General features: G+C 34.1%; 1 protein-coding gene across 4 annotated transcripts; it reads right to left on the bottom strand.

Annotated features, from left to right (window-relative positions):
- Window positions 1-1,397: 1,397 nt before the first annotated feature.
- ETAA1 (ETAA1 activator of ATR kinase) lies at window positions 1,398-14,975 on the bottom strand. 4 transcript variants are annotated; one of them, XM_044264108.1, is made up of 7 exons: window positions 14,622-14,975; window positions 13,270-13,398; window positions 12,936-13,012; window positions 9,789-9,901; window positions 7,509-9,529; window positions 5,894-5,928; window positions 1,398-2,504 (listed from the first exon to the last, which is right to left on the bottom strand). In XM_044264108.1, the coding sequence occupies exons 1-7, from the start codon at window positions 14,842-14,844 to the stop codon at window positions 2,403-2,405; spliced, it is 2,700 nt and encodes an 899-aa protein (XP_044120043.1). In that variant the 5' UTR covers window positions 14,845-14,975; the 3' UTR covers window positions 1,398-2,402. The 4 variants fall into 4 exon arrangements, with proteins under 4 accessions (XP_044120043.1, XP_044120044.1, XP_044120046.1 ...); XM_044264109.1 differs by lacking the exon at window positions 5,894-5,928 and having other exon boundaries at window positions 14,622-14,974; XM_044264111.1 differs by lacking the exon at window positions 14,622-14,975 and having other exon boundaries at window positions 13,275-13,351.
- Window positions 14,976-16,388: the final 1,413 nt, after the last annotated feature.

Below are 16,388 nucleotides of genomic sequence, written 5' to 3'. Positions count from 1 at the left end.
AAATTAGACTGCTTGGGTTCAAACTCTAGCTCCAACTACTTTCTAACTGTGTGGCCCTGAGAATGTCACTTAATATGCTTATTTCAGTTTTTTTGGTAAAGTGGTGGCAAAAGTGTTATTTACATAGTTTTGAAAGCAAATTAGTTATGGTAATTTCTTAAAATCATTCATGGTAAATAAAGCATTTAGCAACTTACAGAAGTTTAGCAATTACAGCTTCTTTTCAACCCTGGTGGCTATTAGCTAATGAACTTTATAAAAGCACATATATCTGAAATCTATCCCTAGATGTACTCATTTATGAAGTCTAAAGAAGGCACAACAACACGTTTGTTTTGTTTTTGAGTCCCACAAGTGATTCTGATCATCTCATTATGGCAAGAATTGAAGATCAGGGTTAGACTTTCGATAAATTGTCACTTACACTAATCAGTATTAGGCTAAATTTAAATTGTTCCTAGAAACATTTCCTAATTCTGAATAGCTCAGGGAATCAGGGTCAAATTGCTTTAAGTATGGGGAGGCAGAACTCTGCCATCAGAATATATCTAAATTCATAAAATATTTGGTAAGTAAAAACTGAATATCAGTATTGTAGACAGAGATAAGTAAGGTGCCACTGTTCTCAGGAATGTAAAAGTTAATGATAACAGTATGATATAAGCGGTTTCCCCAGGTGTGATATATGCCTGCATACACTCGACTGTGTAATAAGCAACCCAAGTTTTCCTGGGATCAGGGTTGCCAGTCTGCAGCAAGAAAGAGTAGTGATAGATGGGCTCTATTGTGCAGTGGACTTTCCTGCGATCATGGCATTATTGTCAGTTTTTCCATGACCAACCTTAGATGCATAAACAGCAGTAGAGCTTGATCTGGAATACAGCTGTTAGGCCTACCAACTGGCTCTTCTCTGTAGAAACAGATTTCCTAAAGATTGGAAAAAGCCAGCCTAGAGAAATGATCTACATAGCCCTCTGTGTGTTCACTGAAGGGCCACTAATCTCTCCTGTTTCCAATAAAACCTTAAGGAAGAATGTGTTACTCTACTGTATATATGAAAATTTAATTTTCAGAATGATATGTCTCTATATAGCCATAGCTTAAAATGCATTTAATTATTTTGATATTATCATAGTTCTAAGACACCTGAATAGTGATGAATGCACTAATAGGTGTTTCACATGTATACCTTTCATCAAGTCTCCCAAAGCCATTTAAGACAAATAAAGCATCCTTATTGTCTTCTGACCTCTGCTTTGATTTTTCTGGCTTAGTGAATTCTAAACAGACATAAAGGAAAAAATAAGGTAATAGAGATGAACAAATTAGTAAAGTCAGATAAATAGTTAAGGGAAAATTAAATAGTTATAGGTAAACTAAAAAGAGAAAGATTCTCATTTTTATATTCTGGAATGAATTCTTTAATAAAAGAAACAATGAGCATTATTATTAAACAGTCCTTAATGTACTTTGAGTTACTATTTTTCTTTTTAGCTTTATACTATGAAATAATTAATGCTCCTACAAACAAATTATTTTATATACTAATTAATACTTGAAAGTATAATGGTATAACTATCTAGGTGTTCATTAGAATAAAAGACATCATTCTAATCCCAGCATAGCTTTAATTTGCCTTGTGACTTCCAGAATAACAGTATTCATTTCTCATCCATACAATAAAGAAGTTGGACCCAATGACATCTAAAGGTTCTGACAGTTCTAAATGTTAATAATACTATATTATTTATATAGCTAGTCTTTTTTTCCCCCCAAACTTCTTAAATCAGCATTTTCCCTGAAAATAGTGGAAGGTTTCCAAAATACATTATGTTTTAGAAAACTAAAATTAAGATCTATTTCAGACTAGGAACTGAAAATAGTAATTTCCTTACAAATAAATTAAAGTCCTTTATTTCCCACCAACCATGTTCCTAAGAATATGAAAGTATTTTTTAGATTCAGAAGTATATAAAAAACTTAGAAAGTTATTGAAAGTAAAACTATTAAAAAATACTTATTTACTGAGTGAGTTGAAGCTTTGTTATTATAATAAAAAATTAGTAGATTACCTATTTTTGGATGACCCACAATATTTAAAAATATACTTTACTCTGTATAATTCTATAACATAATTGCTAACTCTCCTGAATTTTCAAAACTTATATGTAATTATTTCCACATACCTCTCCAAGGAAAGATTTCATTGACTATTGCAAACATTGATTTATTAAATGAAACAGAAGTCCATTAAAAAAAAAAAAGTCCATGCTTAATAAGTCAGCATTAAATTTCTCACAGAGAAATCAAGAGAAAATATTTCCTATCATAGATAGCTATTAACTGTCTTTGTCTTCCAACTAATATTTCATAAAAGAAATCAAGTTAAGTGGGAGCTGCCTTTACAGATGAGGCCTGTGCTTTGGCCATTCTTCGAACCAGTGCTTCTTGTCTTTTTCTTTGAATTTCTTCAGGAGAATACTTTTTATTTTTTTCTTCTTCCTCTAAAAATTAAACAAAATATAGATATTACTATTATAGACTATAAAGGTATCCTGAATATGAATTTTAATTTTTACTTTTTTATTATCCAGACTTGCCATATTGGTATAACTATAAATCAAGCTAAACTACTAAATACAATATTCCACATACAGACACAGTACCCTAGGCCAAAGGAAAACCAAGCACCGATCAATCTGTCCTTATTTTATATACCTTTTCACAATGTGATAAAGTTCATTTGATTAAAACTATACATTTTAACTTCCTAGCACATAATTCTTGTGAATAAGAACATCTAATTTATATAATCGACAAAATGAGTATTTTTTAAAAACTGGGATTTTAAATGTTATAAAAACTTTAACAGAAAACTAGTCAAAATATAATGAATTAAATATGAATACCTCAAATAGTCTATTTTTCCCTTTAAGATAAGCTATATTAATATTCACACCGACTTTTTTTCCTCTATAGAACTTCAAGATTTCCATTTTAGCCATTGAGGACAAATGTTTTAGAGTGATCTGGTGAATCTATCATGACAATAAGCACATAATTCACTGTCAAATATTTTTATTTAGAGAATACATTTTATATAAACATTAGAAATTTCAAAAAGGAGAGTATCTGAATAAAATCTCCAATTTGAATGTCTTTTAAATATACAGTTTAGTCACTTTGGGCTAAAAGATTATCTACATAATGCTAATAAGAATCAAACTTTAAGATTAGCAAACGTATTTTCTCATTTAAAGGATGTTTTAAAATTAAGACCATCACCTTGAATCATATTTATATTCATATTTATATGATTCTTGTATTGGTAAAACTATTTATCTTGTAAAATCTGCCTCTCATAGAATAAGAATCTGTAGTACTGCTGGCAGAGAAGTATTATTTACACTACCATCTAAACAAAGGTTCAGACTTTAAAAGACATTTCCCTTGTTAACTAAGGGAGATTATATGTCCAAAATAAATTATCTGTCTCCCCTTCCTTTCTTGGTATAATTGGAAATGGGAGAGCATGTTCAGGGTTGAGATAAATATTGCAGATAAACTCCCCAGATTACTCTGATGCCTTATTTATTTCCTAAACTAATTATCTCACAGATTTGTAGCTATTTTTCCTTATGGAAAGATGCTATAAGATACTTTATAATTAGCTTGACTAATTGTCTACTATTTTAGTCTCAAAGCTGAGAAACATAAACTCAGAATACACACACACACACACAACACACACACAGTTGCATTGTATTGACTGTAAGTTTGGAAGGAAAACAGGTTAATAATCCATGACAGCAGAAAAGAACATAGTTCTCTACAACTGGCTTGGTGATATTCTTGGAAAATAATTTCAAATGATGTAGATAAAGTCACACTATGAAATTTTGATTTAGAGACATCCATTTCTCCCATCAGCCTTTCCTTTAACTCAATCTTCAATAAAAATACACGGCGAAGTCTCAAACTATTGCAAGTTACACAGAAAGAGTGGCTTTTCTTAATGTTTATCCTAAAGCAGAGGTCAGCAAAAAAGGAAAAAAAAATTCTGTAAATGGCCAGAAAGTAAATATATTAATCTTTGAAAGTCATATGGGCTCTCATTGGAAGTGTTAAGATTTGTCATTGTAGCATGAAAACAGTCAGCAATGGACAACACAAATGATAGGACTGTGTTCAAATAAAACTTTGTTTAGTGATGGTGAAATCTGAAATCCATGAAAGTTTCAAAGGTCATGAAATATTATTACTCTTCTCCTGATTTTTTCGACTATTTAAAATGTGAAAACCATTTTAGCATGCTGGCTGTACAAAAACAGGCTATGGGTTGGATTTAGATAGGCCATGGTCTGTCCAACCCTGCCTTATAGCAATAAGGTAGTTAAATGGGTTTTGTTTCAGAGACAGTCTCTGGAGAGCCTCTTGCAACATAACAAAGTAAAACAACAGAAAATATCAAGAAGATTAATGTTAATTAGAAGATTAGGTACTATCAGTAAACTTAAACAAACTGATAAAAGAAACTGAAAGATTATCCACACACAAAAAATGCAGAAGGATAGTGTTTGGGAAAACTCAAATATTCCAGAGATGTAGTCTTTAATATAGTTATAACTATATGTAACTAAATTCATGTTGAGTATGGTCCAATTAATTACACTTATTTAAATATAAATTCAAATATTTAAAATTATTATAGATTGACCACAATTTTTCAATTATTTCAAAGTACCTAGGTTATAATGTAGGGAAGTATTCGTTGTCAATGTTGATAAAAAATATAAACTGATATAACTTTTTGGGAAGATCTGGTGCTAGCCATCAAATTCAAAACATTCTCTTACATCAATTTTTTAATAATTAACAGATACAATCATACGAGCATGGAGAAATTTATGAAGAAGTATATTCACTGAAGGACTGTCTGTAATGCCAAAAATGCAACCAAACTGAACTTTCCATTAATAGAGAAACAGTTAAATAAATCATGGTATATCTGTATAAAGACATACTATGTAGTCATTAAAAGGACTGAAGCAAAACTACAAGAATGACAGGGAAAAATAGCTATATTTAATGAAGGCAAAATGAAGTTGCCAAATCTTAGGTACACAGTATTAATTCCATCTGATTAAATAAATGTGTAGGTATACACATGTATTCATACACACAAACATGCATACATGCTTTCATATTCTATATGATGTATTCCAAACTGTTAACTGTGGTTTCTCCCTGAAGAATGGCTGTGAGAAGAGAAACAGAGAATTTAATTTTTGACTTCAAATTAATCTATTCTGTTTTCTTTCCTTCTTTTTAAAAAACCAACATACTACCGTGACAAGTCTTTAAAAAAAAAAAAAAAGGGTGGGAGCACTTAAATAGGAAAGTTGTAGCAATAATGCCAACAAAATCATCATCTAGAATCTAAACAGAAAACAATGATCTAATGTTAAAAGCAGCTAAAAACTCCCTCACCTTATTAGCATTGATCTACATAATAGATAAGAATCCTAATGTTAGCCCCAAGTGAGGAAGACTGATTAAGAAAATCAATAATTACAAGTTAGCATAGTAAATGCTGTAACAGAAGTAACACTGGGTATTGGAGAAACCCAAAGAAACTGAAGCTAAATTATTGGGGTGGATAGAAACATACTGTGTTTTAAAAAACAAGTGGAAAATGGTCAGGCAGATTTGGTATATGCACATGGGGGCACTAAGTTTCTGGTAAAGGAAAGAGCATCTGTAAAAACACGAGGCAGTGAAAAAAACTGGGCATTAAGATGTACGAGTAGTTATGCCAGACACAAAAGCATTACAATATCAGTGAATAACAGATTTTCACATTATGTGGCATGATATTCATTCAAATACTTACTAAACATCTTCCAAGTGGCAGATGCGGTGACAGGCCTAGGTATTCACAAATAGGACAGACAATAATCAATACTTGCTTTCAAATTGTGGTAAAAGAAATGAAGGAAATAAGAGAGATTATAGGTCTTTTGACCTATTTATAGATTGTTCAAGGAACATCTCTATGAGGAAGTCATATTTAAGTTGAGACCTAAGGATAAAAAAGCACCTATGAATAGACAGGAATGGGGGGGATATATGCTGGGAAGAAGTAGTTTTAGTTGGGACTATGACAGTTAGAGCTCCTGAACTAGGAAAGAAACTATTCTTTTTTTTTTTTTTTTTTTTAAAGGACTTTATTTATTTCTGAGAGAGAGAGAGAGAATGTGCACAGCAGTGGAACAGCGGCAGAGGGAGAAGCAGGCTCCCCACTAAGCAGAGAGCCAAATGTGGGACTCGATCCCAGGATGCTGGGATCGTGACCCAAGCTGAAGGCAGCCGCTCAACTGACTGAGCCACCCAGGGGTCCCGGAAAGAAACTATTCTGTTCAAGGAACTCAAAGATAGCTAGTGTAGTTGAAGCTTAGTAGATGAGGTAAAAAAGAAGACAGAGAGGCTAAGGAGTGATAATCCAGAACCTTGTAAATCAACACAGAGTAGGAATTTTGTTTGTTTCTTTGTTTTTAAGATTCTACTTACTTATTTGATAGAGAGATAAAGAACACAGTGTGTATAGCATGGCAGGCAGAGGAAGAGAGAGACGCCACCCTCTGCCAAGCAGGGAGCCTGATGCAGGACTCAATCCCAGGCCCCTGGGATCATGACCCGACCCGAAGGCAGCAGCTTAACAGACTAAGTCACCCAGGCGCCCCTGGAATTTTATTTGAAGAATGACAGACCATCACTGAAGGTTGTGGTTAAGCACAGGAATGCCAGGTTTGCCTGTTTGTGAAAAGATTATTCACCTGTTTGGAGAGAATTGAAAAGGGACAGATAAAAGAACTACAATCTAGTAAAAAAAAAAAAAGTTGATTTGGATAAGGATGGTAGCAGTTAAGAGTGAGAAAAATGGACTATTTTGAGATGTATTATTTTGAGGTAGAAATAATGGAACTTGATAGAACTGTGGGAGAGGAATCAGAAGAATCAAAGATGACAGTTTGGACTAAGCAAATTACAGTTCTAACCATCACAACTAACAATTTCATATCAGATATTATAGTAAAAATGTGTTTAATTAGAATGCTCTGAATTTTCAAACACCGTTCACCTCAGTGTCTGCTAAACATAGGAGTAAGATTCAAGTTTTGAAACAATGATATACTTAGTATACAATCTCACAGCAATGTATCTACCTAAAAGTGTAATTTTCTAAGAAATAATTCAGAAAACATTCAACAAATATTGAGTACTGACCATATGCTAGTCACCATATTAAAAGCTAAGAAAGAATCTAATGCAATCCGAAAATATAAATTACCCACCCTTTGTATATTAGAGCATAATTATTTGTAAAAGTCACTTTTAAGAATTCTAAACATTGTGATTTTTTAAATTTTATTACACAAATATAACAAATAACTAGTTTAGCTACTTTCCCAGGTAATAATTTTCAAAGAAAACTCTTTTATACATACCTTTTGAAGGTTGTTTCAAAGATTCAGAACATTTCACCAAAGACTGCTGTTGAACAGTCTTTCCACAAAATGGGCTGGCAGTTTTATTTCTCTCTAAACCCTGTGTAATCTTGGTATCAGAAATATTGGTTGACATACAATTTTGATTAAACTGGGAAAGAACTTGAGAATTTTTCATCTTCGTAAATGTGTACTTAGGTAATCTAACTGGTTTGTTAAGGTCACTCTTCGCTCCATCTGTTGTGCTCCTATGGGATAGATGCTGAGTACTTAATTTCTTCTTGTAAGTAGCAGTTTCTGTATTCCCGTGGTCTGAATTCACATTCAGACTTGAATTTCCCATACGAACTGATTCGGTACTACTCACTTGTACTGGAAAATCAGTGTTATTCCAGGAATAATGTAGACTATTGATCTGACCATCTGAATTCTTAGAGTATATTTTTAAATTAGTCGTAGCACCTAAAAAGCTTGGAGAATTTCCACAAATTTCTTTTTCCATCTTAACTTGTTTATTTAATTGTGAGCTGTTTGTGAAAGATACATGGCCTGAAATGCTGCTCAGATTCAAATGCTTTGATTGCACTGATTGACTTTCTTGTTTAGATGTAGTAAACATGTTTTTGGCTCCATGTTTGGAACTATTATTGATCTCAAGTTTACTTTCTAATATCTTGCTGTCCTTTCTAATGTCTTGTTGCTGAGTTAGTCTTTCAATATCATCACATGCTTGGTATAATAAATCATCATCTACATCATCTGCTTCCCAGGTATTCTCTAATTGATGACATGCTTTAACAATTTCATTGGCAAATGACGGATCATTCCAGTCATCAAAGAACGAACCTAACTTTGATGCATTAATCTGATTTGGATTATAAACATTGGTTTCAATGCCCAAAGTTACAGAGCCAAAATTATCTGTATTAGCAGCTGCTTTAAAAGACTGATTATAAGTGGACTTATTTTTTTGTTCATTACAATGTCCCGTGTTCAAAGTTGACTTTTCAGAAGTATTTACATTGGAAGTAAATTTAGTGTGCCTATCTTCTGTCAGGTTAGACGCAACTGCACAGTCTTGAATTTTGTCTTGAACAACAGTTTTACTGAAAGATTTCTCAAATTTCATTTTATTTCCAGTGGGTGGTAATTTGTTTGGTTTATCGTTTGGATTTAGTGAAAACTCGTATTTTCCAAAATCTATTAATTCCTTGTTTTGTGTCTTTGAAGGGAGATCCTGTAAAATTTTTGAATCCTTTAACCTGGTATCTAGACTTGTATTCATTCTTGACTTATTTTTATCATTTTTATTGTTAAAATTATAAATTCCCTTTTGATCAGCAATCTGGGCTGTTTTAGGAGCAGGGAAAAGTTCACACAGTTTGACATTTTGCATAACAAAAGGTTCATTACTTAGTAAGTTTTCCCAATCATCCTCAAAATCACTGGTAGTAAATGTATCAAGGGGTTTAAGGAAAGCTTCTTGCTTCTCAGTATAAGAAGTCACACATGATTTCGTGATTCCAGGAGTGTCTACTTGACAAAAAAGTGATCCTGGGGTTTTATCTGGCAGACTTTCATTCGTAATGATTTTCTCCTCTTTTAAAGTGCTTTTCTTTCCAAAGGTGGTATTACTCAGGTTCAAAAAAGCATCTGACAAATCTTGGCTGAACTGTCCACTACATTTCTGAGTAGAGCCATCAAAAATGGCATGAAAGGCTGCTTCAGCATTTTGGTCAAATGGCTTCTGACTGTTATTCTGATCATTTTCCATAGGTGTTTTGGTATTTTCTTTCAGTGGCTTCTTTATTATAGAATTATCTATTTCAGGAACTGTATCATGTAATAACTGCATCTGCATATTATCTTTATAATTACTTAAAGTCTCTGCTTCTGAAATTGCCTGGATAAAATCACGATTTCTTTTGTTTTGCTCTTGAATCACATCTAGCTCTTCCATATTTTTATCAAATTGCTTAGCTAATTTCATAAGTTCTTCCTCTCGATTTTGTGTTTTTAACCTATTAAAAAAATTTTAGAAATTTTAACTAAGAAAACATCAAAGAATCATTATAGATTTTCAACTGTTATTAAGCATATTTTAATATATTAAAACTCAAAATTTTAACATAATTATTGTGAGCCTAAAATTCTACATGTCAAACCTAAAAAATATAATTTATAGCCATTTTGATGTATTTATTTACAAAACCAAAACAGAATATTATTAAAAATATCTACTCCACTGAATCTCAGGAAAGATGAAAAGTTTGAACTTACTTTGTGCAGCTGATTTTTGCTCTTGATTTTCCTTTTGCTACACTAGGAGTACAAGGAATAGCAGTTGCACCAATCCACATGCCTAGCATGGAGTTTGTTGTTGGTTTTTCATCCTTTAGAAGAAGGGGGAAAAAAAGAGTCATATACCAGAAAGAGAGAAAGAAAGGAAGGAAGGAAGGAAAGGAAAGAAGGAAGAAAGAAAGAAAAAGAAAAGAAAAGAAAACTTTAGGGGGAAAAAAGAGTTACATACCAAAAAGAAAAAAAGAAAGAAAGAAGAGAAAACTTTATCTACACTAAATTATTTTCCTAAAGCAATAAATTCTGGTAAGGTGACAGTTACTAAATAAATTCGAGAAAAATGAGAAGGTGGAGGATGGCAATAAAAAGCTGTAAGAAGTGATCCTTATATGTTTCAGGAAATGAAAACATTCAGAATTAGTAAATTTTTACTTTCTAAAAAATTAATTTTAAGAATTTAATTAACTAATACATATTCAACAGTAAAAGCAGTCTTTTTTTTCCCCCAACAGAAAACTGACTTATTAAGAATAGAGAGAAACATATGGAAATCTTTCTGTATCACCTGATTCTCCAAATTTTCCCTATCCTATTATAATCTTTATCTAAGGTTGGACAATCCATGTTGACCTGAATTGAAAACACTTAAAATTAAACTCAGGACAGAGTCAAGTGCAAAGTTAGAAATGATGCTAAGAAAGGCAGGGATAAGAACAAAAATAAGTAGAGAAAGCAGGAAAAGAAATTTAACCACTATAATGGAAAACAAAGGGCCATTTTAATCCTGGATGTTTTTGCTACTCCTTTCAGTCAGTTGATCATGCAAAAAAATTAGAAAATGAATTCATTCATTCGTTACAGACCAACAAATCAAATGGTTTAACCATTTTCTACTCTTTTTGTACTTAGGATGAACAGACTACTTAGAATGAACATAAATAACTATCACACAAGCTAAAAGTAATCTTATCAGTAGGTTAGGATACTTAAAAGCATGGACTGATCTTATGATCAGCATTAAGCAAAATGCTAGGCATGAAGAAGCTATCAGTTTATATTTATTTACTAGGTTTAGGTGAAAATTATCCCTACAACTCGGTACTTTAAAATTCTTAATCAACAAAGTTTTCTTAGATGTCCATTGAACCTAGATTTTAGCTTCACAAAATACTCCAGTAATCAATAATTTTACTTTCAGACTCAATATATATTTTCACTCTTGTTTCAACAACAACTCTGAATTAGGGAAAATATTCTTAATGATTTAATGATGGACCCTTTGTCCATTTACCAAATATTTTAAAATTCATTCAATTTTTAGACAATAAAGGTATGCCAACTTTATATATTCAATTTTATATATACAAGGGCCCTATGTATGTTTTTATACTATTTGTGTTATATTTTAAAAATCTCTTTAATAATACTTGCATAATTTACTGTTTTCTAACTACAATCCAGGTGCTATATAAGGTATGTAAACAAATTACTTCATTTAATCCTAGAGAATATTCTGAGTAGAGTTGTACAAAAATGATGACTAACAAACACTATATGAAAAGTATCCCTCAAGAAAGTGAAATGACTGTCCAGGGAAAACTGAAGTGCATATCTGGAAAAAAAAGAAAAAACCATCTCTGAAAATACCAAGGTGACTTAAATAACTACTTGAGGGGGTTACTCACCTAAAAATAAAAAACGTGAATGTCATTCTGAGAACATGATAATCTTACACTACCAAAGATCTACATGCTTTAGTTGAAAAGAGTACCATTTAAAAGCAACTAAGTTTACTGTATTTTTCCTTATATACAAGTTACCACTTGCATATTGTTGCCATTTTTTTATGTGAGCTATTACTTCCAGCCCACTTAGGTAAAGGGTCCAGTAATTTACTCAACTATCTTTTTATCACTACTTAAGCTGGCCAGTCCAAACACATTTTATTATTGCTTCTTTCATGTGAAACCCACAATTAATGAAGGCCTATTGTTAACTTATGAAGTAAATAGTATTATGTTATAAAAGCTATTAACTAATGAACCATATGTAAAATGAATTTCTATGACATGCCAAACATGGAATGCAGAGCTAGTACCAACAGAGTTGTTTTGACTGTGCTAATTGTAATTTTGGATATTTTATAGCCACTAAGAAAAGCTTTATTTCCTGTCTCCTCCACCTGGATGATGGTAATTCCTTGTAACCACAGTTTGGGACTATGCCATCTATTGTTTATGGTGAACATATAGTCACTATCCAAGGGTATGTCAAGGAAAAATCCCATACTTCCTACAGAGAGGACACTGAGCAAAAACTAGATGTTTTCTGAATTCAAATATTGTTAAATAAGAAAAAGGAGAGAGGACAGTAAATAGGTTCAGAATGGAGGTTGCCTTCAACTTGTATTTCTTTTTCATTCAAGTGGTACAGGAACTGAAAAAAGAAACTTTTGAAGATGGTTCTATGACAGCATATAATTTAACTATCATAATGAACTTTAAAATAACCTTACATTTATAGTGCTCTATGTTTACAAGGAATTTTTATCTACTTTAATCTTCATAATAGTCCAATGGAGAGAGCAAGACAAGTAATTCTAGTTGATGACTGAATGAACTAAATTTCTGAGTTTAAGATTATGGTCACCCAATATAGGAGGCAGGCTGAGAACTAACTTCAAATCCAATGTTTTCTACTTTTATGAATGCTTCTCAATGATTGTATTAGTCCACAAGTATTAAGAAGAGCAATTTCAATGGGGAAGAAGTGTGCTATAGACAATAAACAAATAACAATCACAAAAAACATGAAAAAGTTTGAATTTTTATTGTCTATTATTTTAATAACTTTAAAAATAATGCCGTATATTGTTAACATTAAAAACAGTCAAAATTATTACTCTAAAAAATTAAAATACAGGATATATGCTTAAGAAAATATATATTGCCAATTATACATTATATTCCTTCTTCAAAATATACATTTCAGTAGTGTAAAAGGTAAAAGTAACCTTTGGTGCTTTATTTTCAGAAAACCTAATTGTAAAAAACAAACATTTTTCATATATGGGCCTACTGGTATAGTTTTCATAGGTCTAAAATGAAATATAAAAGTAGTGATATTTACCTGAGGAGCAATACGATTAACAATATGTGAGATTTCATCACTATCTGTGGTGTAAATCTGTTTTTTTCTTCCTTTACCTAAAGAACAAAGACACTTCTATAAATGGTAAACAAAAAACTTAATTTTAAAAATAGCAGTCATTTCTTAGAAAACAGTTTTAATTAGCATGGCTTAGATCACCAAGCACTGCATCATATACGTACCATAACAATCACGTAAGATTCTCAAAAAACATCTGTTGTATAAAAGTTCTGTTATTACCCTACTGAAATGCTATAATTAAATCCTAATCATTTGGCAAATATTTACCCAGATAAAAATATTAATAAATTACCTAACTGTTTTGTCATTGGAGAATTCTGATCCCAAAAGATATCATTCTGTCCATCTGGATCATTAGGAGAACTGAAGGCAGATGACAATATATCCATTTTCAGGACTCTCTTTGGTGTTTCATATCTTTCTACATAAAATAAGATTAAAAAAACAATTATTGCATTGTAAAGCATTACTTTACTTCCTAATACCCCAAAGTCACATATCCTTTAGATTACTTTTTATAGTCCAATTATAAAATCTTCTTCCAGAGACATTACTTTAATAACTGAAATTTTTCAAATAATCCTTGTAACACTTCACAAATTTGACACTGTAAATAGCAAGTATTTTAATATAACCCAGTAGCTCTATAAACGTATAATACTGTACAATCTATTCACTCCATTCATTATCACTGGCATTTGGAAGTTTTGGGAACCACCTGTAATTTAAAGATACGTTTCAAAAACCAAAAAGCTCCCAGAAGAAACTTCAGTAAAAGTCTGTTTAGCCCCCTTTCATGAACTCTATCCAACTTATACTAATTACTTCAAAAAACTTTAGCTACCCATTTCCTGTGAAGTTTTGTCCAGTATCACTTTTAAATTTCTACAAACATTTGTTTTTGTTCATTCCAGAATTGCTTCATGGGAGTAAACTAAAGACAAATAAGGTAACAAATGTAGTATTTTAAGAACACACTTTTACAAAGAGCTTTTGTGTAAACTTCAGTTCCTACCGGGATTTATTAGAAATCTCTGAAAAAAAAAAAAAAAAAAAAAAAACCAGAACACCCCAAATTGACCAGAATGAAATGCTGAGGGGCCCTTAGTTTCCGACTTGGAGGGACATAATAACAGGAACTTCCGGTTTATAAATCATGAAGTGAGACATCACCCAAACTCTGAGGATGCTAGAGATAGCTAGAGCTTTTTATATGATCCCTTCACTGGAGCAAGCCAGGGCAGAAAGTCGAGATGGGGCAATTCTCCTGGAAATAAGCCGAAAGCAGCAAGTCTATCCGATAGTTTTCCTCGCTCGGCCACTTGTGACTGGAGCAGTCTATAAATCGCCGCCCTCCTTCCCTCAAACAGGTAAATTACAGGGCCTATTCCTACAGCAGAAGCAGCAAGTAGATGGTCAAACAGAACGTGGCACAACTCAAATTTGGAGCCTAAAACCATGGGGGTAGTGGCGTCATGTTCCTCTCGGACTCACGAGGGGCGAGGGGCGAAGCCCAGAGAAAGAAAACACTTCAGACTCCACCCCCACCCGCACCCGCACCCGCACCCTAGGGTTCCCCATTGCAAGCGGGGCTGTGGGGTTGCAGCGCTTAAGCCCGGAGGGGCCGCGCTGCCGACGTCTCACCCTCGGGGGTACTTTTACTGCACGAAGCGGCTGCTGGAGGCTGCTCTTGTTGCGGCACGGGCCGGGGAGACGTCTCTCCGGCCCTGCGGGGCCTCGAGCCGCGGGCCGACCTCAGCCGCCTCTTCCCTGGCTCGACCATCGAACTGCATTCCTCAGCCGCCGCCGCTTTGCGCGGCGTGTTCTTCAGGCCAGGGCTGTCCCCATGTTTCCTTCGCCGACTCATTGCCTACAGCCCCCCTCTACCAGCCCCTTCGCCTTTCACATTTTGCAACCGAAGAGTAAGGCAATGGAACTACAAGCCGGACTCGGCGCCAATGGCCGCCGCCATTTTGGCCGATGGGCGCTCGAAAGAGATAGCCGCTGATTGGTTGCGTCTGGATAAGGGGCGGGGCGGTCGTCGTGCCCGGGACGCAGCGGTTACGAAGCCAGCGGCGCGCGCTTCCGTAGCCTGCCTCCAAGTTCGCTGAGCTCCCCTCAGATTCTTTCGGAGTGGAAGTGATTGGAAGGGGGAGTGAGCTGGTCATAGTAGTTGAGTGAGAGTATGTGAGATGGAAAGGGACTTGAATCCGTTGGCATCTTTTTACTGAATTTACGGCTGGAGTTTCACATTACTTAGATTAAGATAATTGCGGGGTTTAGTATTTTGAAAAAGAAATAAAAGGTATAGGCTAGGAAGGAAAAATTTATTTCTTCATAGATGATGTGTGCAGAGAGAAATCCAAAAAGTGTATAAGTTATTAAGTCTATAAGCTATTTTAACGGAGTTGCAGATACGAAGTAAATATTCAAAGACCAGTTATGTCTGACTATTAGGAACAAACAGACCTTTTTCTTTTTTTTTTTTTTTTTAAGATTTTACTTACTTGTTAGAGAGATAGAGCGTAAGCACAGGCAGGCAGAGTGGCAGGCTAGTGGCAGAGGGAGAAGCAGCCTGATGTGGGACTCCATCCCAGGACGCAGGGATCATGACCTGAGCCTAAGGCAGCTGCTTAACCTACTGAGCCTCCCAGGCGTCCCCAAACATAGACTTTTAAAGAAATACGATTTCTGAGGCGACTGCCTTTGGCTTAGGACATGATCCAGGAATCCCCAAATCAGGCTCCTTGCCCAGAGCGGAGCCTGCTTTTTCCTCTCTTCCTCTCTCCTGCTATCTCTGTCGCCGTCTCTCTCTCTCTCTCAAGTAAATACATAAAATCTCTTTAAAAAATAAATATGATTTATAGTAGCATGCAAGATACCAAATAACTAGAAATAAATTTAACCAAAATTGCAACATTTCTACAGAGAATATGAAATATTTTGAAGGAAATTGAAGACTTAAATACAGTTGACCCTTGAACATGGCAAGTGTTAGGGGTGCTGACCCATATGCTGTTAAAAATTTACTGTAACTTGTAACTCCCAATGAACTTAACTAGTAATAGCCTATTGTTGACTAGAAGTCTTCCAATAACATAAAGTTAATTAACACATATTTTGTGTGTGTATTGTATGCTGTATTCTCACAATAATGTAAGCTACAAAAAATGTTAGTAAGAAAATCATAAGAAAAGTACTTTTCTTTTGAAAGAAGGATTAAACCCGGGCACCTGGGTGGCTCAAATGGTTGGGCATCTGCCTTCTGCTCAGATCCTCTAGGTCCTGGGGTCCAGCCTGCTGTTGGGCTCTCAGCTCAGCAGGAAGCCTGCTTCTCCCTCTCCCCCTGCCTCTCCCCCTGCTCCTGCACTCTCTATCTCTCTCTCTGTATCTCTGTCTCAAGTGAATAAA

This window comes from Neovison vison, chromosome 8 (genome assembly GCF_020171115.1).
Source record: "Neovison vison isolate M4711 chromosome 8, ASM_NN_V1, whole genome shotgun sequence".
NCBI classification, from domain to species: Eukaryota; Metazoa; Chordata; class Mammalia; order Carnivora; family Mustelidae; genus Neogale; species Neogale vison.
The sequence above is the reverse complement of the archived record's forward strand: the minus strand, read 5'-3'. Positions and strand labels throughout refer to the sequence as shown.

Coding starts and splice junctions, on each gene's coding strand:
- ETAA1 (XM_044264108.1), bottom strand. CDS start 14,844: ATGAGTCGGCGAAGGAAACATGGGGACAGCCCTGGCCTGAAGAACACG. Junction 13,399..14,621: donor CAGTAAAAGTACCCCCGAGG/GTGAGACGTCGG, acceptor TATTTTATGTAG/AAAGATATGAAACACCAAAG. Junction 2,505..5,893: donor TGCCACTTGGAAGATGTTTA/GTAAGTATTTGA, acceptor TTTAATTTTTAG/AGGAAGAAGAAAAAAATAAA.